This window comes from Berghia stephanieae, chromosome 7 (assembly GCF_034508935.2).
Source record: "Berghia stephanieae isolate SIO BIC M18660-M18661 chromosome 7, UCSD_Bste_1.3, whole genome shotgun sequence".
NCBI lineage: Eukaryota > Metazoa > Mollusca > Gastropoda > Nudibranchia > Aeolidiidae > Berghia > Berghia stephanieae.
In genome coordinates, this window is record NC_088366.1 from 1,964,449 (window position 1) to 1,990,002 (window position 25,554).

Here is a 25,554-nt window from a genome sequence, read left to right on the forward strand (position 1 = left end):
CCTCAGCCTCAACCTCAATTTTAATTTGTCTTCTGTTCCACTGTGACCCTGCCTTATAATTTAACATCAATTGAAAATTAATCATACCACAGTATAGTCTTTCTTCGAATTCAAAAGGAATTATAAATATTTGTATTTGTCAAGAAAGTTGAATTCTTTTTTAAGAAAATCAAAGTCAAAATAAAAAAGCAAGAAATATGAAGCTGTTGGAAAACTCAAATTTTGAAGCAGTGAATTCTGCTTTATCCATGGATATTGAAAACAGCAATACTCATATTGACGGCCGGTAAGTAGGCTACCTATTAAATTTCAATCGTATTGTATTGTTGTAATCCTTTCAGAAGTCGTTCAACTTAAACTAGAAGAGTGATGACCCCAAAAAGAAATTACACTACACTCTAGCACATATTCATACGGGAAAGGCTATTCGGACCCGGGTCTGAATTGCTTCCCGTGGCAATTCGGACCCGAGTCTGAATTGCTTCCCGTGGCAATTCGGACTCGAATCTAAACTGAATAGAACTCCGTGGCTAACCAGGGTCGAGTCTGAATAACTCCATGGCTCTTCGATTCGGAATACTGCAATGCAATGCGCCCGAATGATAATCATTAGTATCATTAGTGAAACTCTCAGTTACTATTCCGTTTGCAGCTATAGAAGCCGTATTGGTCTTCCTAAACACACACACTCATGAGTATCTCTAATTCATTAAAAACAGAATAATCACACACACACACACACCCCCCCCCCCCCCCTCCCAACAATCATTTCCACAACCCAAGAGCCGGTGGATTTTTCTGTTTGATCTCGTATCACCATGTTCTCCCCTGCGTCCAGCGCCTCGGTCGTTCGTGGGTTACCCCCCCCCCCCCCCAACCCATTACCAGTTGATCATTTTCTCTCATTTTCTAACCAGTGTTTATTTTATTAATAGGCACCTAGTCCAGTATTATCTAATAATATTAGTATTAGACAGTACTCTGCCCCTACCCCAGTGGCGGGGCTCTATATCATGGCTTGCTGCCAAGAATCGCCTCTATTTTTATATTATTTAGAAATAGAACAGCATATTTTTTTAATTAAAAAAGAATTAAGACACTGCCTTTTGTCAAAGCCCGACCTATACTGCCTTTTGAATAAAACGCTCAATGCCCAAAGTCATATTGCACTTTTTCGCGGCCGCAAATGGCAAATTATATAATGTAGAGATATGTCATTCATGTATATTTTGCAACACGCTCATGGCAAATCAAATAAATCTTTCAATCATTACAGAAAGACACTCCTTTTTCTATGCGAGGGCAAATTGATTGTTAACGTTAATAATTGCGACTACAATTGTAATCTCCCAAAGACCACGAATATTTAGATCTATGTTTTTGTTTTTTAAGGAGCTTGCAACACATTTAGGTCATATCAGCGCCAGTAAAAATGGAGAAATTGGATAGCAAAAAGTTCTAGAATTACAATTAAAAAGTACTCAAAAAGTAAGACAAAGGGGAATAATAGATCACTGCTTTTGAAGGCAGTCATCTACGGGAGTTCTAAAACACGACTTGCTCGCTCACTCGCCCTCCTACAGACTGACAACTGAGAACGAGCAGCTTTAGTCTCATTGCCCCCACCCTACCACGCTTCACTTTCGAGCCAGCTTCCACTTCCGACACCTCCTGTGATTGCGCAGGCGCATTGTGGCAGGATTCCGAATTGCCACGGGAAGCAATTCAGACTCGGGTCCGAATTGCCACTTCGTATTCATATATACTTAACGGAGTGTCTATGTACACGGTAACTTTAGGCAAGCAGCAGCAGTGGGAGTCAAATTCTGACCCAACTCGCCCATAAGAAAGTTATGACTGGAAATTACGTTCGCTTTTACTAAAAGTTTTAGAGGGGTTCAATTAATGATGCATAACTTTGTTATAAAGAGGAATATCGCAGATATTTTGGTATCATAATCATTATTTCCGTTACCGGGCACCTAGCCTCAGGATATACGTACACAGTAACATTTATACAAGGTTACCTTGAATCTCGCCTTTAATGAACTTCAATGGGTTAAATTGTACTGTTTGATTTTTTAAAATAACACACAAACAACACAAATACAGAGCGAGGTCTAGTACTAAACCACCAACACCACATTATCTTCACCACCAACAGTACTACAATCACTACCATTAAGTTTTGGAGCTTTACTTCATTTGAAATAAGGAAACTTTGGGATTGTATATGTTTATATCATAATATTGAATATACAGTCCACTTCGGATAATCGCAACACTTTGGGATCAGCGAAAATGTTGCGATAAACCGAAGTTGCGATTAATCGAAGTTGCAATTAACTCTAGTTGAGTTTCCCAGTCCACTCACAACATATTCCCTCTGAGTTTACAAGGGCTTGTGCACGGCTGCGGTCGATTTCAGATAAAATGATGGATCTTTTTATTTACCACTGTTTGTTGTCAGTTCTTATAGCAATTGTGATTTGACCACCATTTGCATCATTGCCTTTTTCACCCGGGGTCAGGGTATAAGCCACAGACAAACAGTTTCCATCCTTCTCTATCCTGAGCCAACTTTTTTATCTCATTCCAGGTCTTACCACTTCTCTGTATATCAGCTTCTTTAATTCTTCTCCATGTTCCTCGTGGCCTTCCCCTTGATCTTCTGCCCTGAGGGTTCCAGTCCAATACTTTCTTTGTTATAGTTGAGTCATTCTTTCTAAGCGTGTGTCCAATCCACCTCCATCGTCTTCTTCCTATATCCTCTCCCACTGGTTTCTGCTGTGTTCTTTTCCATACTTCTTCATTTTTTATTCTATCCATCCATTTTATTCTGAGTAGCTTACGCATGCACCTGTTTACGAAAATCTGTACCCTCCTTATACATGCCTGTGATGCGTTCCAAGTTTCACATCCATACAGTAGGACAGACTTCACGTTTGAGTTGAAAAGTCTTAGCTTTAGTTGAAGGGAGATATCTTTAGTTCTCCAAACTCTGTTCAAAGATGTGAATGCAGCCTGTGCCTTTCCTATTCGTGCTTTCACCTCTGCTTCCGTGCCTCCATCCTTGTCAATTATACTTCCGAGGTAGCAGAAAGTGTCTATATCTTCGAGTTCCTGATCTTTTACTTTGATCTGCTCCCTTTGACGCGTACCTATCCTCAAGACCTTTGACTTTGCAGGGTGAATTCTTAGACCAATTGATTCCGAGAGGCTGTTTATAATTGTGGTTTTTGCTTGCATCTGGTCCTGGGTGTGGGACAAAAGAGCCAGATCATCTGCAAAATCCAGATCATCCAACTGTGTCCAGGGGGTCCACTGTATCCCATTTCTTCTCCCTTTGGAGGTTTCCTTCATTAGCCAATCAATGGCAAGGATGAACAGGAATGGAGAGAGCAAGCATCCCTGCTTGACACCAGTCTTAATTTCAAAGCTGTCAGTAAGCTGATCTTCATGTACAACCCTGCAACTTGATCCTTCATACATTTCCTTAATGAGGTTTACTATCTTTTCAGGAGTCCATAATGTGCCAGAATTTTCCACAATGTTGCTCTGTCAATACTGTCGAAAGCCTTCTCGTAATCCAAGAAGTTGACAATAAGAGGAGAGTTCCATTCTATAGACTGTTCCACTATGACTCGCAGAGAGGCAATCTGGTCGGTGGTTGAACGGTTTTTCCGAAAACCTGCCTGTTCGTCCCGCAGTTTAGCATCTGTTGCATTCTTAATTCTCTCTAAAATAATACGGTTGAAAACCTTTCCTGGGATAGAAAGAAGAGTGATGCCTCGATAATTATTACAATTACTGAGGTCCCCTTTCTTTGGAAGCTTGATAAGATGTCCTTCCTTCCAATCCTTTGGGAATATCCCGTCGTTCCAGATTCTCTCAAATAGTGGGTGCAGGGCCTCAGCATTTCTTTCCGCATCAACTTTTAGAGCCTCCGGTGGAATCTGGTCTGGTCCAGCAGCTTTCCCCCTTTTCATCTTGTTAATGGCACCCACAATCTCTGCTATCGATGGTGGATCACAGCTAATTGGTATCTCATTCCTTGCAGGCAAAATTTCTGGCTGGTTGTCTGGTGGTGGTCTGTTCAGAAGGCAGTTGAAATGTTCCCTCCATCGTTCACATTGAGCCTCTTTTCCAAAAATAGTTTTCCCATCTTTGTCTTTGACTGGTACCTCTGGTTTCCCATATTTTCCAGCAAGTGTCTTGGTAGTTTGATAAAGGATCCTCATGTTTCCTCCAGTCGCTGCTGCTTCTGCTTTCTCTGCAAGTCTGTTCATGAATGCTTCCTTGTCTTTCTTCACAGATCTTTTGACTTCCTTAGCTATGGCTCGATACTGCTCTTGTGCATCCAGTCTTGAAGCTCTTGTTCGGCTTGCATTCACTTGTTCCTTCCTTGTTCTCCTCTTTTCAATAAGGTCCAAGGTGGTTGGACTTATCCATTCTTTATGTTCCGATTTCTTTACCCCCAATACCTCGTGGCAAGTTGTTATGTAGACTTCCTTGATCTTTGCCCAATGTGACTCTACATCTATGTCCTCCTCGAGCTCAGTAAGAGGTTGGAATCTATTACTCAATTGTAGTTTGAATTCCTCATTCTTTTCCCCATCAAGTGCATTCACCTCGAATTTTCTTCTTGTATGTGATTTGGCCCCGTGTTTTCTGAGTCGGAGCTTAAGCTTTGCCAATAGCAGGTGGTGGTCTGATCCAACATCTGCCCCTCTCCGTACTGTCACATCTTCCAATGAACGTCTGAATCTACGAGAGATACAAAAATGATCAATCTGATTCTCTGTCACACCATCTGGTGAGACCCAAGTTGCTTTGTGGATCCTCTTATGGGGGAACACTGATCCTCCAATCACCAAACTGTTGAATGCACAGAAATTTGCAAATCTCTCACCATTATCATTCATTTCTCCCATGCCATGACGTCCCATGATACCTTCATAGCCTACGTTATCCTGTCCCACTTTTGCATTAGCATCTCCCATCAATATGTTGATGTCTTTCCTTGGCAACTTGTCAATGACTTGTTGTAGCAGACCATAAAATGTATCTTTGTCCTCATCTGTTGCATCATTTGTTGGGGCATAGATCTGTACAATGTTCATGCTGATCTTCTGACTCCGTGTTGTAAAGGACGCCATGATGATCCTTTCTCCGCATTGTTCCCATCCTCTCAGTGACTTCTGGGCAAACTTGCTTAGAATTATTCCTACTCCCTGTGTATGAATCCCGTCCCCTCTCCCTGAATATGAAATTTTCTCCCCAGACTTGAGGTGTTTCTGTCCGGATTGTATCCAGTGGGTTTCGCTTACTCCAAGTATATGCAGCCTGTATCTTCTCATCTCAGTCACAACTTGAGAGCTTTTTCCTGCTTCATACATGGTGCGAACGTTCCACGACGCAATTCGAAGCTGCTTGTTTGGCGAAGACGTCATCGGGTCAGCAGAGTCCTTTCGGCTTTGTCTGTTGTCCTTCATAAATTCTGTAATTCCAGAAACTCTTCGGTCGCCCAAGCTAAAAAAAGGATTTGTTTTGTCTGTCTGTGTTTCTGTAACGGTTTGAGTTTAACGGAAAGGGGTGTTAACCCTTTGCCAACCCCCAACCTGGAGGACCAGGTGACTCAAAGATGGGGGAATCACACACCATTAGTCGCCTTTTACGACACGCTGGCTTGACGTTGGGCTATTCTTGACCCTCTCAGTTGAGGGACCCCGGACACCACACGGGGGGTGATTTGACCACTGATCAGATTTCATACCATAAATGGCAAACTCAAACCAGTTGTTGGAAACATTGTTCTTAGTTCACCACAGACTGAGCAATTTGATTGAAACAATAACTATATGCCAGCCCTGTATACATATTTTGACAAGCAAAAGCAGCTTTGATGAAAGCCAACATCTTAATCAGATTTGAATAACCTCACAAATCCATACTGCAATGTGACACACTACTATAAAGTATTTGACACCGCTCACTCTCGATTCTTCATCCTGCCTGTCATGATTTCACCCATGATTAAATTTATTTATGAGATATTGTTTGACTAGTTTCTTGAATTTGTCACGTTTTGAGGTCGAAAATTTGTTGCAATTAACCAGTGACTTTTAAATAGAATGAATTCCGTTTCTTGGAAAATGTTGCGATTAACCGAGTTGCGATTATCCGGATTGGACTGTAGTTATCTATTTAGAGCTATACAATATGTAAACACAATGCAAATACCATCCCAATTCCCTTTTCTTGTGTTTGGAAATTCCTCTTTCGGCATTGAAATTGAAATTCCTCCGACTGGCGTCTAAAATTCCCGCGAGCCAAATTTAAAGTTGGCGTCTCTGTATTCTCTTTTTTCTTGGGACTTTGGTTTTGTTTTATTATTTAGGTCTACTTCTGTTCTCTCTTTGTTGTAGTCTGTCTTACTTTCACATCAGTGCTTATATAACATAATCCATGTGCGTTGAAGTGGCGTTAAACTCTTAAAAATACAAACTGGCCACACTTACTCTTGCTCTTCTTTCGTTTTCTTCTGATTTTATCCCCTCTGCCTCTTCTCTTATTATGCTTGCGGGTGGTGGATGCTGGCAGACCTTGCAAGAATAGCTCAAAGAGCGTTTCTTTTGTCGCTTGCAATGACTTCTATTCCCACCTGTCTGTTGCACTTCTATCCTGCATTTGTGTACTATCCTTGTGTCTCAAACTTGTTTCTGTTCTTCACTGACCCCAGTGCGTACATTGTACACGAGTGTATGATGATTGTGTGAGCGATGTGCATTTATTTTCTTTCGCAGATGAAGAAAGCACATGTATTAGATTATAAGAAACCAACAATATCTCAAGAGTGAGCAATCAGGAAAATAGAGTTCAGCTTTTTAGAGGGAATGTCTTTTACTTTTACCCTATTAGATAAAACACACCTAGTCTAGTGCTAGTTGTCACTGAGTCACTGATCACTGCCTGGGGTTTCAGTTCATAGTCATCATATCCACTTGCTGATATAATTAATACTACTATACAACACGACTGCACTGCATCTGTAAAGGTTGATAACTAAGTTAATGCCGGTGACAATATCAGGATTTATTTTACTATCCATATGGCATGGGTGAACATTAAAGGCTAATAAACAAGTATTTATTGGATGCAATCGTCTACTTTAAAAAAGCCTTAAAATCACATATTCTTTGGCCTGTCTAACTCAACACTTTACACAAAAGGCATTTTTGCCAGTTTTGATAAAAGCTCTGCATCTCAGTCAGTCCATTTATGGCTGTGAATGAACAAGTCTTTTACCGTTAGCTGTTGCAAGTCTACACCCTGTGGTATATAATACAGATCATACTCATACAGCCTCTTGTTGTTTTAGGCAAGTTAGAATTCAAAATGTCAGGGTATGCTGTAGTCAATACTATTTCACCAACCCTTCCGCTTTTGGTGGAATCATTCCTATTTTCACTCTTCCTTTTCCACAATTCCGCTATTGTCTCTCGATTTTCAAAAATTAATGATGATGACGGTAAGAAGAAAAAAAGTGGAAGAGAGGGGGGGGGGGGGGGGGGGGGGGGTAAAAAGGTGAATTTAAAAATAATGATTACTAAAAGGGAGCTAAGTAGGGAAATTAATTGCACTCCTTTTCTCCTTCCCCATTCCATTACCTAATACACTTGATGTGTAGTTTTGCCAGCTGTGCCTGAATACTGTCTTTATGTGTTGGTTGCAAAGTCAGTGGTCATTTTGATACAGAATTATCCATTGTTAAGAAATTCCTATTTTTGGTCTCAAATTCCTATTTTCGGACCTTATTATTCCACTTTTGGAATATGAAGGGTTGGCAGGCTCAATGATTCACTGTGGAATGTATTAATAGTAATAGACTTATTTTAATGACTAACTAGCCCAAGTCCTTTCTGAATTAAAAAAAAAATCACTTCTATAGAATCTCTAATTAATTAAACAGTTTATTCATAGTAAATTATAATTTTCGTTTTGTGCATACATATAATTGTTCTCTGTAATTTTTGTTCTCTTTCCCAGCATTGAGAGTTATTCATGCAAAATGGCTGGCAATGACAAACGTCTCTTTAAGACGTTGAATGAAGAAAATCGAGAAGCCCCAGGTGGTCTTCAGGCTTTGTCTCCTCCTGCGACCCATGGCAGTTATAAATATGGAGGATCTTCAGGCAATGCTGAGTAGGTCTTTACAAAATTGGAGTGTTGGATGATTCATAATAGAAACGTTTCTTATGTAGTAGAGCTTTTATTCAACAACCATCTTGGATTGCCGGACTAAACTAAAGGAACATTCCTATTTTTGTTGTTTACTAATTAGTATTCGTGTATTAGTATTGAAATCTTGATTTGACTGAGCTCAAGTAGAATGCCTGCCATTCCTTCCACTGAGTTTATATTCATATGAGGTCCATTGTAATAATGTATAGAGTAATAGTAATAGCATCCTCAATTACTTATATATTTTTTGTATGGAGGAAATCCAAAGAAGAAAGGAGAGGGTGTGTGTGTGTGTTGGGTGGGGGGGTTACAGATTGGCCTTAGTAGATTAGATGAATGGTACAATGATAGACGGTGGGATATAGAAATACCAAGCCTGATAATCCGTAAGTCATGATGTATATTTTTGTTCAATGTTTATAGCTTGTTAATTATTTATTTATACCTAATTTTGTCACTTCTGATTGATTTTCTTCCCATTTCGTACTTTGACATTGCCTTGATATCGCAGACATTTTAAAAAAAAATTGTGCGAAGATTGGACAATGCTATTGCTGACATTTTTTGATTTTGTGTGCTAGAATGGACAATATCGCAGACATTTTTTTGATTTTGTGTGCTAGAATGGACAATGATATAGCAGACATTTTTTGATTTTGTGTGCTAGAATGGACAATGATATAGCAGACATTTTTTGATTTTGTGTGCTAGAATGGACAATGATATAGCAGACATTTTTTTATTTTGTGTGCTAGAATGGACAATGATATCGCAGACATTTTTTTGATTTTGTGTGCTAGAATGGACAATGATATAGCAGACATTTTTTGATTTTGTGTGCTAGAATGGACAATGATATAGCAGACATTTTTTGATTTTGTGTGCTAGAATGGACATTGATATCGTAGACAATATTTTGATTTTGTCTGCTAAGAATGGACAATGATATCGCAGACATTTTTTGATTTTGTGTGCTAAAATGGACAATGATATAGCAGACATTTTTTGATTTTGTGTGCTAGAATGCACAATGATATAGCAGACATTTTTTGATTTTGTGTGCTAGAATGGACAATGATATAGCAGACATTTTTTGATTTTGTGTGCTAGAATGGACAATGATATAGCAGACATTTTTTGATTTTGTGTGCTAGAATGGACAATGATATAGCAGACATTTTTTGATTTTGTGTGCTAGAATGGACAATGATATAGCAGACATTTTTTGATTTTGTCTGCTAAGAATGGACATTGATATCGTAGACAATTTTTTGATTTTGTCTGCTAAGAATGGACAATGATATCGCAGACATTTTTTGATTTTGTGTGCTGCTAAGAATGGACATTGATTTAGATATTCTGTTAATGAAGATTTTTGACTGTAAATTGATTTGTTGTTTCTGATATTCCTCCCCAGGTCGTATATCCATCTTGCCAGCAGCCATGAAGATGGGGGAATTGTCTGTGATACCATCTCTACCAAAACGTTGTTCTATCTCATTTCCACTCTCAACGCTTCATTCAATCCGGACTACGACTTTAGTGCTGCCAAGAGCTCAGAATTTGGGAGAGAAGCCAGTCTAGAGGTGGGTTGATTGATAATTCTGTTTTCTTTCATTGATGAATCATTTGCTTTAATTTTTATTTTTATTTTTACTCGAACTGATTTGGAAAATTTGTCACATTGATTGATGTGATGTGTAAATCCCAATCCAAATGAAATAAGTAATTCAATGTTATGTGTTTTTTCAATTAGAAGATGTTTGGATGTTTTTTTTCCTTTTTGTGACACAAGTTGTCCTCTCTGATATTTGATTGGATTACACACTAGTCATCATTTATAACCACAGTCCTCGCATAAATTATTCAGTGTGTATATAGCCAGACTATTTTTATAATATGTGGATGTGTATATTTTTCCCTATTGAAGTCTATACACCTAGTCGTGTCTGAAAGAAACTGCATTAATAATTTTTCTAACATTTAAGAAGCACCTTAAGACTGAAGTATTTTACAGGATATTTTATGATTGATAAAAATAACATTTTTTTATTATATACATATGTGTGGGGCTGTGTGAGTATTTTTGTGTGTGTGTGTGTGTGTGTGTATGTGTGGATGGTTGTGCGTTTGAGTTAATTGTAAAGCGCTGCAGAGCACTTATACGTGGATGCTTAGGGGCTATAGAAAAATTATTATTATTATTATTATTATTACTATTATTATTATTATTATTATTATTATTATTATTATTATTATTATTATTATTATTATTATTATTATTATTATTATTATTATCATTTATCATCATTCATCATCATCATCATCATCATTATTATTATTATTATTATATTATTATTATTATTATTATTATTATTATTATTATTATTATTATTATTATTATTATTATTATTATTATTATTATTATGAAGGCATAGGTGGCTATTGAATTGTCACCAACCTCTGGTGCCTGTTTTTTTTTTCAATCTTCCCCTGGAATGGACTTAAAAGAAAATTTTCCCCTTAGAGTTAGAGATGAATAAAGAGTATTTTATTGATATATTTATTTTCATTTCCTTTATAAATTGATTCACATGTAAATTATTAACAACCATTCATTATATTTTTGACAACTTTTTGACTCTATATTTAATACAGTTGTGATACAGAGTAACAGCCATTGTATTTTTGACAACTTTTTGACTCTATATTTAATACAGTTGTGATACAGAGTAACAGACATTGTATTTTTGACAACTTTTTGACTCTATTTAATAAGTTGTTAAGAGTACAGCATTGATTTTGAATTTGACTCATATTAATACAGTTGTGATACAGAGTAACAGCCATTGTATTTTTGACAACTTTTTGACTCTATGTTTAATACAGTTGGTGATACAGAGTAACAGCCATTGTATTTTTGACAACTTTTTGACTCTATGTTTAATACAGTTGGTGATACAGAGTAACAGCCATTGTATTTTTGACAACTTTTTGACTCTATGTTAAATACAGTTGGTGATACAGAGTAAGCCTTATTTTCAACTTTTGACCTATGATAATAAGTTGTGATACAGGTACAGCATTGTATTGAAACTTTTGACTATGGTTTAAACAGTGTGAACAGAGTACAGCCTTATTTTGACATTTGCTATGTTATAGTTGGTGATACGGTAAAGCCATTTATTTTGTCTATTAATACAGTTGTGATACAGGCATCATGCAATATTGTGAGCTGGAGTCGTATGGGCTTAACCAACAACTGTCCCTGGATGAAGATTAGTTTGAAGGATTGTCATATATACAGGTAGGCTCCAATCCATCTAGTTTGAAGGATTGTCATATATACAGGTAAGGCTCCAATCCTTCAAGTTTGAAGGATTGTCATATATACAGGTAAGGCTCCAATCCATCTAGTTTGAAGGATTGTCATATATACAGGTAAGGCTCCAATCCATCTAGTTTGAAGGATTGTCATATATACAGGTAAGGCTCCAATCCATCTAGTTGAAGGATTGTCATATATACAGGTAGGCTCCAATCCATCTAGTTGAAGGATTGTCATATATACAGGTAAGGCTCCAATCCATCTAGTTTGAAGGATTGTCATATATACAGGTGAGGCTCCAATCCATCTAGTTTGAAGGATTGTCATATATACAGGTAAGGCTCCAATCCATCTAGTTTGAAGGATTGTCATATATACAGGTGAGGCTCCAATCCATCTAGTTTGAAGGATTGTCATATATACAGGTAAGGCTCCAATCCATCTAGTTTGAAGGATTGTCATATATACAGGTAAGGCTCCAATCCATCTAGTTTGAAGGATTGTCATATATACAGGTAATGGCTCCAATCCATCTAGTTGGAAGGATTGTCATAGGTAAGGCTCCAATCCATCTAGTTTGAAGGATTGTCATATATACAGGTAAGGCTCCAATCCATCTAGTTTGAAGGATTGTCATATATACAGGTAAGGCTCCAATCCATCTAGTTTGAAGGATTGTCATATATACAGGTAAGGCTCCAATCCATCTAGTTTGAAGGATTGTCATATATACAGGTAAGGCTCCAATCCTTCAAGTTTGAAGGATTGTCATATATACAGGTAATGGCTCCAATCCATCTAGTTTGAAGGATTGTCATATATACAGGTAAGGCTCCAATCCATCTAGTTTGAAGGATTGTCATATATACAGGTAATGGCTCCAATCCATCTAGTTGGAAGGATTGTCATATATACAGGTAAGGCTCCAATCCATCTAGTTGGAAGGATTGTCATATATACAGGTAAGGCTCCAATCCATCTAGTTTGAAGGATTGTCATATATACAGGTAAGGCTCCAATCCTTCCAAGTTTGAAGGATTGTCATATATACAGGTAAGGCTCCAATCCATCTAGTTTGAAGGATTGTCATATATACAGGTAATGGCTCCAATCCATCTAGTTTGAAGGATTGTCATATATACAGGCTGGGTGGGGATTCCTACCTCACATAGTGGGCAGGGAGGTACTTTCTGTGTCTTCCATCCCCTCTTATCTGTTTTCCAATTGCTTTCTGTCTTTGTCTTGGAGAGAGATTGCTTGGTTTTGTCCTGACCTTGGTTGGAGTCCTTGGCTGAGAGGGAAACAGTCGAATGTATAGTTAATGTTTTGGGAGATGATATATTTTCCCTTGTAAATCATCTCTCTGTTATGTACTGTATTATGTTTTATTTACATATTATATATGATTTGTTAACATTTGAGTGTGTTCCTCTTAGTGGGGACATGTGCTTGTGTCTGGATGAGACTTTTAGGTGATCTCAAACTAAGTACTTTGATGGTGTGCTCTTGGAATCTACATCTGTTTCCTATTTGAACCAATTCCCCTTTGTCTTACCTTTTCTTGGGTACTTTAATTATAATTCTATAACTTTTTACTATCCCATTTCTTCCTTTTTACTGGCGCTTATATGACCTTAATGTGTTGCAAGCGCCGTAAAACCCTCAAAAACAAAAAACAATATATACAGGTAAGGCTCCAATCCATCTCATCGTGGTAACAAGAAGAGATGAAGTGAGTAGGAAAGTGCCAGAAGACAATAGAGAATAAACATTTTTTATTCTCTATTTCTTCTGGCCCTTTCCTACTCACTTCATCTCTTGTTGAGATTGTGTATGGAACCAGTTCTTTGGAGAACTGATATTGGATTGGTTACATAAAGGTAGTATAACTATTTTAGTAGCAGGATGTCTAGGCAAATTATTAGGATTACAGGACGTAAAAGAGCGAGGATGGATGATCTTTATCGACGACTAGCATTTATTTAGACTAGAAAATAAGATGCCATCACTCTGACAGCAGAAGATGAATTACACAAGGTATGTATTCAGTCCTCTGGAAGAGTGGTTTTACAACTGGAAAGGATCGCAATTTTGAAGCACTTAGACAGGGCAAGATTATCAGTGAGCTTGAGCTTTTTTATATAAAGTGCTTTACAGGGGGTCCCTGGTCAACAGCAACACATAACATGTAGGACGAGACATAACGGCTGTCAGGCGATATTACAAATTTTTGGGACAGAGACAACACTGTTAACGGCCAGGTACTCATTTTACACCCGAGTACGGTGAGAGAATGTGAGTAAAGAGCCTTCTCCAAGGACTCAACTATGCGCCGAGTGAGGCTCGAACCCAGGACCTTCCAATCCGAAAGCGAGTATCATACCACAAGCCACATAGCCGCATATCATCATCATTATTCCAGATGTCTTGTGGACCAGATTGGTATTAAGGGGAGGGGCGACACCTGAAACTATTTTCAAGAATAATGATTATATCCAATATCTTTTTATATTGGGACATTGCCTATGACCAATGGATTCGAACCATGTGATTTATTTCGGTGGGCGTGTCCGGTTGCCATGGTGACGGCCGCCATCTTGGATTTTACTCTTCTCTGGGTGCTATTTTAAAAAGTTACTTTCTCAATAAGTTTCCATGGAATTTTCTTGAAATTTGGCATGGTTGTATATTTGTATATTATTTAAAAAAAATACAGAGCATTTTTTAAATATTTTAAATAGATTTTTATTTACAAATTTTTAAAAATTATATTTTTTCGGTATGATAAAAATCATGTTTTTTGACATAAAAATGTCAATTTTTCAAAAAATAATAAAGATATTTAAAATTCCTTCTGTATGATTTTAGATAATCACTATAGCTCTAGACATGCAAAGTTTTAAACAAATTGATTGATAAATGACAAAATAAGATAAAAAATAGTGTTAAAAAATGTCATTTTGAAGAAAAACGAGATCAAAGATAACAATGAATGAAAATAATAAGACAAAACGGTACAACCAGCTCAAAACATACCAGCACCGTATGAGGGTCCCCCGTGTTCTTTTTCTGCCTCCCTCTGGGCTTTTTCACGGGTCTGAGCTTTCATTTTGCGTCTTTTTTTTCTCTTTGTGTTGAGCAACCCTTATGCTCTGGTCAAGTCTTTTTGACTCTGCTTGCTGACACAACATCTGGGAGTGTTCTCCCAGTCCACCGATGCCCAAAGACACTTTCAGGGATGTTATTTCTGTTGGACCAAAATTATACTCTGCACCAAACTCAACTTTTTTTAGGGAATGGAAGTATGTTTTATGGCATCTTGACCAAACAGAATTATGAAATCTTTCGTTTGGATTTTGTGTTGTCTTCATCTCACAACACTTCAACAAAGCATATACAGGCTTCAAGTGCCCATGAATTAAATCAAAATTCAAAGGTGTATTTACACGCTGCTTGTGTCAACAGGATACACATGGGCAGCAATATATTTTTTTATAAAAGCATCTGGAGTCCGGTTCAGGAGGAAAATACCTATGTTGAGGGAAGTCATTGGTGTAATAACCGTGGTAAAGACCAGCAAGAATAGCCCATTTCATTTCTTTCCGCTGTGGCATTGCTTGGAATCGCTTTATCATAATACTACTATCACACACCAAATTCCAATCAAAGATTTGTGGTCACGGGTCAACCACGAGCCATCATAACTTTCTTGCTTTCTTGGCTTTTGTAGCAAATAACTGTTGCCAACGTTTGGATTTTTTGGTCACTTTAGGTATAGTTATAATAATCCAGTAAAAATTGGAAATATTTAGAGATAATTAACGTGAATACGTGTCAAAATTTGATAAAACAATTGATCAATCGAAAGGTAAACAAATCGTAGTAAAAGTAATAGTAAGAGAGGCGAACTTTCACCCTGACTCAACATCCAATCCCTGGCGCGGAGTCAGAGGTCTAGAACAAGGTCAGCCAATCAGATCGCACCATTCGTGATCACGTTGTATTTACCTGACAACTTGACCTCTTATCAGCTGTTTGACACACAATCTTTGTTCGCGACTAACAGTTTCTAAACTCCTCCCCTGCCCATATTCTGATATTTATGAGACTGAAACCGTGTCAAATAGACGGGCAAAGAGTAGACTAAACTATCGATATCAAAATTTACAACATCGATATGTATTATAATGCTTTTCAGTCCTATTATTTTCAGTTGAATTCTCACAAAAATTGAAAAGTTTGGTATTTTCATGTCGACTTCCATGGTTATGAAAGACGATTTACAAACTTTATATTATCCAAATCACCATCTAAGTGCTGAAAATATGTGAAAAAATGATTGTTCTTTGATAATAAATAAAAAACTGAAATTTTATATTTTGACCCAAAAATCGATATTTCAGGTGTCGCCCCTCCCCTTAACTGTGACTGTAAGATGGATCATTTGATCAATTCATTTCTATTTGTTCCATTGTATTATCTGGTCTGTAGAAGGACTGACATTTTTTCTCCCCAAAGACAGTGGTATTTTGACTATTAATATTAAACCGTTTCAAATGATTTTTGTCAACAGCTACCACCCAGACCTGGAGTCCGATCCATTCAGTGAAGAAGGAGCTATATGGTCTTTCAATTATTTCTTCTACAATGTCAAGTTGAAAAGAATTGTCTTTTTTACCTGTAGGGCCACCAGGTATGTCGGACATCTTTGGGTTTATGGATTTTTGTTGTAATCCTTTTGGACATTGTTTGCTTTACATGGAAATAGTTGACTGCTTGTTGCACACAATTTTATTATTTATGGAATAGGAATCTTCTTTTGATTTGAGGGTAGAAAAATACTGTTGAACCAGAAAGACTGGCAACCAAGGAATAGCTTCTACTTCTGAAAGCTTCAACCAATTTGAACAATTTCTCTGTTTTCTTTTTTTCGTCTTTAGTTTTTTGTTTTCTTTTCATTGTGTTATAATCGAGTCTGAATAAGAGATGAAGACTAGATTGTTTGTAGACTAGATTGTTTCTATAGATCTTCAAAATATTTTTGTTTTGGTCAAATATTATTACAAAAATTACTTTTAGACATACAGCCAAATATCAGTCTGTCCTAGATTGGCAAATTTGTTGTAGGGAACTAAAACATTTTGGATGTAAACATTCATTTATCATGTTTTTACTTATCTCCATTGTGCGACTCCCTCCAGTATCTTACAAGAGTACGATAACGAGGACATGGATTTAGCCGGGACGGATGAGCTCATGTTTGTTCCGTAAGTTTGAATGTTGTCCCTTTATTTGTCATTGAATTGAATACCAGCACAATGCGGATATTCGTTTCAGATCCAATCTCAGCTCTGGAAGTAAAAAAATTTGAAGCTTTGGTTTAAACCTATGATTAATTGTGTGGATTGAGTTGTATTGTATTTAACTGCAGGAGTTGTTAAAGTAAAAAGGTTATAATTTAGATAATCTCAACTTAAATTCTTTGTCACTTGACTTTGTACCTGCGACTTTGTACCATATAGAGGTAATGGGTAATAAATAAGATTAGGGTGTGATTGATTTCTGTAATCCATTGTCTAATATTAGCTATAGGAACTATTATGTAAAGGTTTGTCATCCAATGGTATTCCTTATCTCCCTTAATTCAGTCTTGCTGTGGGCAGTACAAGGTAGGGGAGTCCTTGGAAACAGCTCTTTACTCACATTCTCTCACTGCATTCAGGTGTAAAATTAGTGTTTGGCCTGTAACAGTGTGAACTATGATGGAAAAAAAATGTAATGGGGGCCTTACAGGCCGTATTTATCCTACTTATTAGTGTACTGTTAACTTTGGATTCATGGCTCAAGCCGTATGATCTTAATTGGTACCCAAGGGTAACGAGTTCATCGAGTCACTGCACTGTGCGGCCTTGAGCAGTTTACCTCGACCTAGCTCACTTTGTAGTGTTGCATTGTGGGCGATGACTGGGTTACTCCAGTCTTCCCTTGGAATAAACCCTTTGGGATAAATAAAGGGAGTTTTTTGGGGTTTTTTTCTTTTAAATTTACAAAGGGCTTTGAATACATGTAATGGATATTCTTCGGTTTATAAGCTCAACTTTTCTAATTTCCTTTCTGAGAACTGAAAATGTTTGCATGTTGAGGTCAGCAGGTGTGTGAGTTTCATTTATCCAGTCGATCATTTGGTTGTTGTCAGTGACGACATGAAAGGATGATATTTTGGGGTTGATTATGACAGATGACTGCAGGAATTTTTTTTTACAATTTCATAATAATGTGGAATCCTGATTTTGATTTTCTCAAGTACCTGCTTTCCTATATTTGACTCCAACAATTGTTCGCTGCCCTTTGGATAGGACTGTTATGTGTCGACTTATCTTTTCATTGACAGGGATGGAAGTCCTTAGATCTGACACTGGAAGTCACAGACAAACGTGGGAGGAAAAAGTGTTGAAGATTGATGACAATATTGGATTTCACTCAATGCCAGATATTTATTTGCACTAGATTATGTCACAAATGTTCTTATTACAACTTAGCATCAAATTTTTTGTCTGACAATAATTTATGATGAGTGCCCAAAGCAATCTTTGATTTATTCATTTTTAATTGGGTGTTTATTTTTTAAAAAATTATTCTTTTAACCGCACATTCCCATACTCTGGGAAAAACATATGTTGACAAATTTGGCCAGAAAACTCGGCCTTAAATATCGATCGATTTAAATGACCCAAACTTTTCCAAAAACTCTCATAGCTGGGGTTTTACAAGGTTTCCAAGGATCTCCCAGGTTTGAGAGTTTTTGCCAAGATGAGGATCGTTTAAATCAATTGATTGATATTTGAATGAATACATATTTCTGGCCAAATTTTAAAAGACATTTTTCTGGAGTATGGCAGGTAAGTGGTTTGTCCCATTTGAAAGAGATTCTGAAGCTTTTTATTTGCTGTGCTTAAATTGTTGACTCGTCCGTCTTAAACTTATTGTTTTCTTATTTTATTCTCCAATTCCCCCCCCCCCCCCCCCCCCCCCCCCCCCCAGCTGTGGCTGTCACTTTGGACAGTTGAGTTGGATTCCAATGAGATTCCAATTTCCTTTTCAACTCGTCCACTCTCCTTTTCATCTGTTTGATTTTAGAATTTTTAATGGCGATGTTTTATAAGCATTTGATTCCTGATGAAAACTGTGATGGTGGATGATATTTTTAGAACAGACATGGATTATCATCCAGCTTGTAATAGAATATCTTTTGTGGACTTGATTGGAGAAAATTGAGTTCTGACGTGGGTTTTACATTTTTAAAACATTTTTATTGTTGGATTAAGTTTGTTGTGGAGGGATATTTGTTGTAGCTTCAATCACCGATGACTGAAGAGAAATTTGTTCTAGTTTCAATCACCGATGACTTGAATCGTATGAGGGATATAGTGATCAAACAGGGGTAGGATATGACTTAATGATTGGTGGATGGATTGGGCTGTTTGTGGATGGATTTGGCTGGTTGTGGATGGATTGGGCTGGTTGTGGATGGATTGGGCTGGTTTGTGGATGGGATTGGGCTGGTTGTGGATGGATTGGGCTGGTGGTGGATGGATTGGGCTGTTTGTGGATGGATTTGGCTGGTTGTGGATGGATTGGGCTGGTTGTGGATGGATTGGGCTGGTTTGTGGATGGGATTGGAACTGATACTAAAATGGAACATTTCAAGTCTTGTATTCATTTGAAAAGACATATGCTCTAAGTAGTTTTGTTTTTTTCTTGCTCAATGAAATAAGTTGTAATAAAAAAAAGATAAAATTATCAAAATCTTGTAGTCACTTGTCTGAAGCAGACGTTGAGCTTGTCCTGGTCAATGACATCCACTTGGGTTGGTGACCAGTTCCTTTCTACTTAACCCAAAATGTCACCAAAATGCCTAAACTATGATAGAACAGTGATGATACTTTTCCGCGGATCCGCGGAAATCCGCGGTTTTCTTTCCTTTCCTCGGTTTTCCTCCTCAGATCCTCGATCCGCGGATATTTCCTTCCTTTCCTCCTTTTACTTTTTTTAATATAATAAATCTTTAAAAAATACCTCCCTTTAAAAATATATATATATATATATATATATATATATATATATATATATATATATATATATAAATTTAATAATAATAATAATAATAATAATAATAATAATAATAATACTTTATTGCATCCCAAAAAGGAAATTTTTTGTACAGACGTGTTATAATTTACACATAAGATAAAAATACAATGGAAATAGGATGTATATATATAAAAAAGGAGCAGCTCTATAACCAGAGCTGCGCTTTATAATATGAATAATTTCAACACTGTAAAATAGTTAAAACTGTCACTATAAATTGAAAATTGAAAAGATTGCAAAACAAATAAATTAATAAATTAATATTTATATTTTTAAAAAGTAAAAATGAGAAATAATTATATAAAATGATTATTGCTTGTTGTTATAAAGCCTAATACTGGACGGCAGAAAAGATTTTCGGTGTCTCTCTGTTTTCGTTGAAATAGAGAAAGGGCGACCACTTCTTTCTGACATAATAATTGATGGTCTTAGTGGATGATACTGGTCATTTAATATTTTAGTTATTTTATTTATACAAAATTTCTCGTATAAAAGATCTACATCGTCAACATCATTTATATAGCGTTTAATGGATTTTTTAATATTTGAATTTATTTTGTTCCTTTCCACTGCTAAGCAATTGCCTCCCCAAGCTGTTATACAAAATGACAAAACACTTTCGATTACTGCTCTATAAAATAATGTGCAGAGGGTTTTATCTATTCTAAACTGAGAGAGTTTCGATAAAAAATATGTACGTCTGCACATCTTATGCCTAATTATTTTCAAGTGTTCATCCCACTTGAGCCTGTCATCAATCGTTACACCAAGGTATTTGTAGTGAGGAACTCGCTGGACGAATTGGTCCTTTAATTTTAACGGTTCTATCGGTTCCTTCATCTCCTAAAGTCAATCACTAGCTCCTTTGTCTTGCTTATGTTAAGCTCTAGGTGGTGGGCATCACACCAAGACACAAATCTATCAATTTCTTGCCTATAAGCCACTTCGTTGCCATTTGTTATGAGGCCTTGAAGAGCGGTGTCATCTGCAAACTTTATTAAAGGTACACTCAGGTTTTGACTTCTACAGTCATTCGTGTATATTGTGAATAATACAGGGGACAATACACAACCTTGAGGAGCGCCAGTATTTGTAGTTATACAGGAAGATTTGTTTTGCCCTAATTGAACATATTGTGCTCTCTCCGTAAGAAATTCGAGCACCCAAGCAATTATATACTTGTTTAAATTCAGACTAGTCAATTTTTGAACAACCAACTGAGGTTGCATTGTATTGAACGCTGAAGAAAAATCTGCAAAAAGCAATCTGCAATAGCTCCTAGCGTGATCTAGATGCCTGTAGATGTTGTTTGTAAACAGCAAAATGGCATCCTCTACGCCACGTCCTGGTTTGTAAGCAAATTGATGACTATCACTCAATGGCATAAACTGATTCCTAATTTTAACAAGAACAAGTTTTTCTAAAGATTTCATGACTATTGAAGTCAGTGCAACAGGTCTGAGATCGTTCATAGTTTCAAGTTTTTCTTTTTTTGGAACAGGAATAATTTTCGAAGTTTTCCAAATTTCAGGGATTGAAACGCATTGGAGGGACCAGTTAAAAATATGTGTATAAATGGGGGAAAGCTGGTGGGCACATTCTTTTAATAGTTTTCCTTTCAATCCATCCGGCCCAGCAGCCTTCCTCTCGTTTAGTTTCGAAAATACGAATCTCGTTTCCTCTTCACTGACCTCAACAGCCATTTCATCTTCCAAAGCCCTGTCTAATTTATGTTTTTCATTTTCAATATAAAATTTGTTTGCTGTGTCGAAACGTGAATAAAATTTATTTAAAGTTTCAGTTTCGATATCTTCTGATATAATCGTGGGCTTTGGATTATAGTTCACAGCAGTTTTAAGCCCCCGCCACGTGTCCCGTATATCCCCAGAAGAAAAGCATTTTTCAATTTTATTTTTGTACTTGTCCTACAACTAGATATTACCCTCTTTATCTCTTTTTGTTTTGTTTTCAGATCTTTTTTGTTTCCACTAGTATAGAGAGTTTTCTTTTGGTTCAATAAAAGTTTTAGATCTTTTGTTATCCAAGGCTTGTTGTTAGGATAATATTTTATTTCTTTTTTACAAGACAATAGCTGTTCACAGAATTTTAAATACTCACTCACACAGTCATTCAGCTCATCCACACTATCACATGATTCGATAAAAACATTCCAGTCAGTGCATTCAAAACAACCACGCAAATCTTCACACACACTTCCGTTCCAGATCTGTACACTTTTCTTTACTGGTTTTACACGTTTAAAAACAGGGCGGTAGGTGGGGAGTAGCAAGAGCATGCAGTGGTCAGATAAACCTAATGGGGCACGGGGTAAACATTTATAACTATTTTTAATATTACACAGGAATAAATCTAATGTTTTTTTGTCCCTTGTCTCGCAGTCCACGTATTGATGAAGTCCCGGGAGAGTAAAATCGTTACATTGGTTAAAATCGCCAGTGACCATCAATACGGCATCGGGTGACTTAATTTGAATGTCCTGTATTTCTTTCCTCAAAATATTTTTCGCTGTGGTGTTGTCTGATGATGGTGGAATGTAGACGTTGACGATGATGACATGAGTATATTCCCGGGGTAGGTAATATGGTCGTGACGAAACAGTAATAAATTCAATATCATCGTCACAATACATTTTCTTTATCTGACAGTTATTGGGGTGGCACCATTTGTTGTTAATATATGTGCACACCCCACCCCCAGTTCGTTTATTTACATTAGTCAGATCTCCTTTTCCTCCTTTTACTGGACTCCGGGCGTTTTAAAATTGTACTCAAAAGAAGTCATCCTGCCTACTTTCCTGTGGTGCAAGAATGTTCTAGGTGAGTTTTCCGTTTTTCCGAGACTTTTCCTCCTTTTTGACTTTTTGTGAGTATCATCACTGATAGAAATCAGTCTGTTGTGTCCAGAAATTAGCGTTTGGTTCCACGAGGGACAAACAATTGCATCAACATTTTTATTGCAATTTATCATTAAGTTTAGGAATTTACCCAAATTTGATTTTAAAAAAAGAAAAAGGTTTTACTATTAGAATGAAATCTTTTGAGAACTGTAAATAGATTGAAGGCCTGTTGTAAAATAATCACATTGTTTGTACATGACCTCTGAAAAATATTGACTATATCTCTGTACAAAGACTTTCTCTTCTTTCTTCCTTCAACTGTTTTCCTTCAATTGTTGATGACAATGGAATGCATAGCCCCAGCAAGGCAGCTAGGCCCAGGCCTTATACATACATTACACGTCATATATATATATATATATTATATATCTATTCATAGAAATATATAATACTACCAGTTCTTTACTCCTATCGCTTCCACTGTTACCACGACGACTCCGACCACTAAACCATCCTACAACTACAACTACCAACTTCAGCTGCTATTTTAAAAAGATATTTTAAAAATTGAGCTTTTATAAAGCGCAATATCCACTAAATGTGCTCTAATCGCTTTACTACTACTACTACTACTACTACTACTACTACTACTACTACTACTACTACTACTACTACTACTACTACTTACTACTACCACTACTACTACTACCACTACTCCTCTACCACTCCTACTACTACTACTACTACTCACTACTACTACTCTACTACTACTACTACTACTACTACTACTACTACTACTCTACTACTACTACTACTACTATACTACTACACTTACTCTCTACTACTACTACTACTACTACTACTACTACTACTACTACCACTTCTATTTCAAATACTAATGATAATTTTCTACTGACTTGATAAAATGAAGTAAATATTTGCCACTTGTAACAAGGAGACAACATAACTACAGCTGTAAACCCATCATTGTCACACGGCACTCGTTGCTACAAAGAAAACATTAAATTAAAATAGTGCTCAGCCAGTCTCTCTCTGTAGTTTGTAAAACTTTAATCTAACACCAATTCGTAGATGCATCACATATTGAGTTGACAATGGTGAAACGCCTTTGAAGAAATTGAACATGACAACTAGTATAATAGAACATTATTTATATATAATAATATATATATAATCTAACAAGACACCCTTTGTCTTATAGACCTTTGGCTGTCAGACAGAATTCCAATCAAATTATTTTTCTCACATTTTCTTTTAGATTAGAATTTCACACTTGACGTTTTCACCGACTGAGATGACAGAAACGGTGACTGGTCTTTGTATCGCTGTCTTGGTGAAAAACCCTAATGGGATTATCGGGTTAGGGTCAAATTGTAGCCAACCTGTAAGAGGTTAAAACAGGCTTTGTGATTTTCATGGAATAGCGAATATCAAAGATTGTGGTATATACCAATACCAAAGTACTTAGTACTCGATAACTCAATAAAGATTCATTCCGATTCTTGTTTACAAAATGGCTGACTTTTGTATTTAATTTCAAGCTGAAAAGTTCTAGGGCGAAGTTGTCTTCATATTCTGTCTCCTCTTCAAGTTCATGAACTTTTTCATGTCTGGTCTTTGCAAAGGTTTTTCCAGTACTGTTGGTAGCCTTGAATACTGTCAGGATGTGTCCGGTCATCCTGCACCGCTTGCACACGGCCTCTCGCAAGTAACAGTCTGATCACCTGTGGTTTGTTTTTCCACAAGATTGGCATTGTGGGTAGACTTGGTATTTCTGTGCTTTTCTTCTTATCGATATTGTGCACGTCCTTGGACGGAGATGCAGTAGTGGTGTGGATCTTCGCTGTATCTCTTTGTGCCGTTTCCATCGCCAACGCCAGAGCGGTTGCATTTTCAAGTGTGAGATTTGGTTATTGCAACAAACGCTTTTGAATCGTTTCATCTTTTATGCCACAGACAAACCTATCACGTAACGACATTTTGAAATTTTCTCCAAAGTTGCGCTTGATTGAAGCCCGGAAATCAGAAAGAGACTCGTCCACTCCTTGGTTCCTTTTATGGAATTTGAATCTCTCGACAATTTCTAATGGAGGCGCACAAAAATGTGATGAAAGCAACCAACATAGTTCTTGGTATGTCTTCGTGGAGTGCAAATCTTGTGCTGTCAAATTGCATAATAAGTTTTTGCACATATAGCTGAGAGCAAAGTAGTGTTTTGCTTCTGCAATATCATGAGCAATAAAGAAGACATCCAACCTTTCTTTGTAATTTGTGAAAGTCTCCAACCCTTCATTGAAGTTGTCTGGCTTAGGCATCTTGAACTTTGTTGGAACTTTTGAACCAAGACAACAACCATACTTAAATGTTATTATTTCTTACTCGTCATCCTGAATAATGATACATAAAGTTAAGCTTTTGCATGGAAAACACTTTATAATGAAAGATAACTCGTTACCAGTGTGATGTACCTATTAATATTATGAAGTTGAGGAGAGGAAACAAAAGTCAGCCATTTTGTAATCAAGAATTGGAGTGAATATTTATTGAGTAGTCGAGTACTAAGTACTTTGGTATTGGTATATACCACAATGACTATTGACTCTTTAGAAGATTTTTATTGCTTGCCATTCTCTCCATATCTCCATGATTTTGGTGTTTTTTATTATTATGATGATTTGTGTCTAGAATAATTACTGTGAAATATTGATCTGTATCATGATCTTCTATTATTGTTACTATTTCAATGATGGGGATGATGCTGTAAATCTCTTATATCCATTAGTAAATATGATTTTGTTATACCAGTTAATTTCTGTCATACAGAGATGACAGATTAAATATTTGCCTTATCTATGTTGACATTTTCTTTAAATGTTGTTGTATTCATTATAAAGTAACATTGTTATGTCACCTAGGGATGTATTGTAATGACACACGTGTGTCAATGACATCT

The 25,554-nt window shown here is 36.8% G+C and overlaps 1 protein-coding gene across 1 annotated transcript in view; it reads left to right on the top strand.

Annotated features, from left to right (window-relative positions):
• LOC144976166 (repressor of RNA polymerase III transcription MAF1 homolog) overlaps positions 1 to 18,092 on the top strand; it is an 18,571-nt gene extending 479 nt beyond the window's left edge. Inside the window, exons 1-8 of the mRNA XM_078920348.1 lie at positions 1 to 286; positions 8,050 to 8,205; positions 9,662 to 9,830; positions 11,134 to 11,195; positions 11,363 to 11,551; positions 16,146 to 16,265; positions 16,774 to 16,839; positions 17,964 to 18,092. The exon at positions 1 to 286 is cut by the window's left edge and continues 479 nt beyond it. Coding sequence (XP_078776474.1) covers positions 198 to 286; positions 8,050 to 8,205; positions 9,662 to 9,830; positions 11,134 to 11,195; positions 11,363 to 11,551; positions 16,146 to 16,265; positions 16,774 to 16,839; positions 17,964 to 17,979 — 867 coding nt within the window. The 5' untranslated portion in view covers positions 1 to 197 and the 3' untranslated portion in view covers positions 17,980 to 18,092. The remainder of the gene's footprint in view (positions 287 to 8,049; positions 8,206 to 9,661; positions 9,831 to 11,133; positions 11,196 to 11,362; positions 11,552 to 16,145; positions 16,266 to 16,773; positions 16,840 to 17,963) is intronic.
• Positions 18,093 to 25,554: the final 7,462 nt, after the last annotated feature.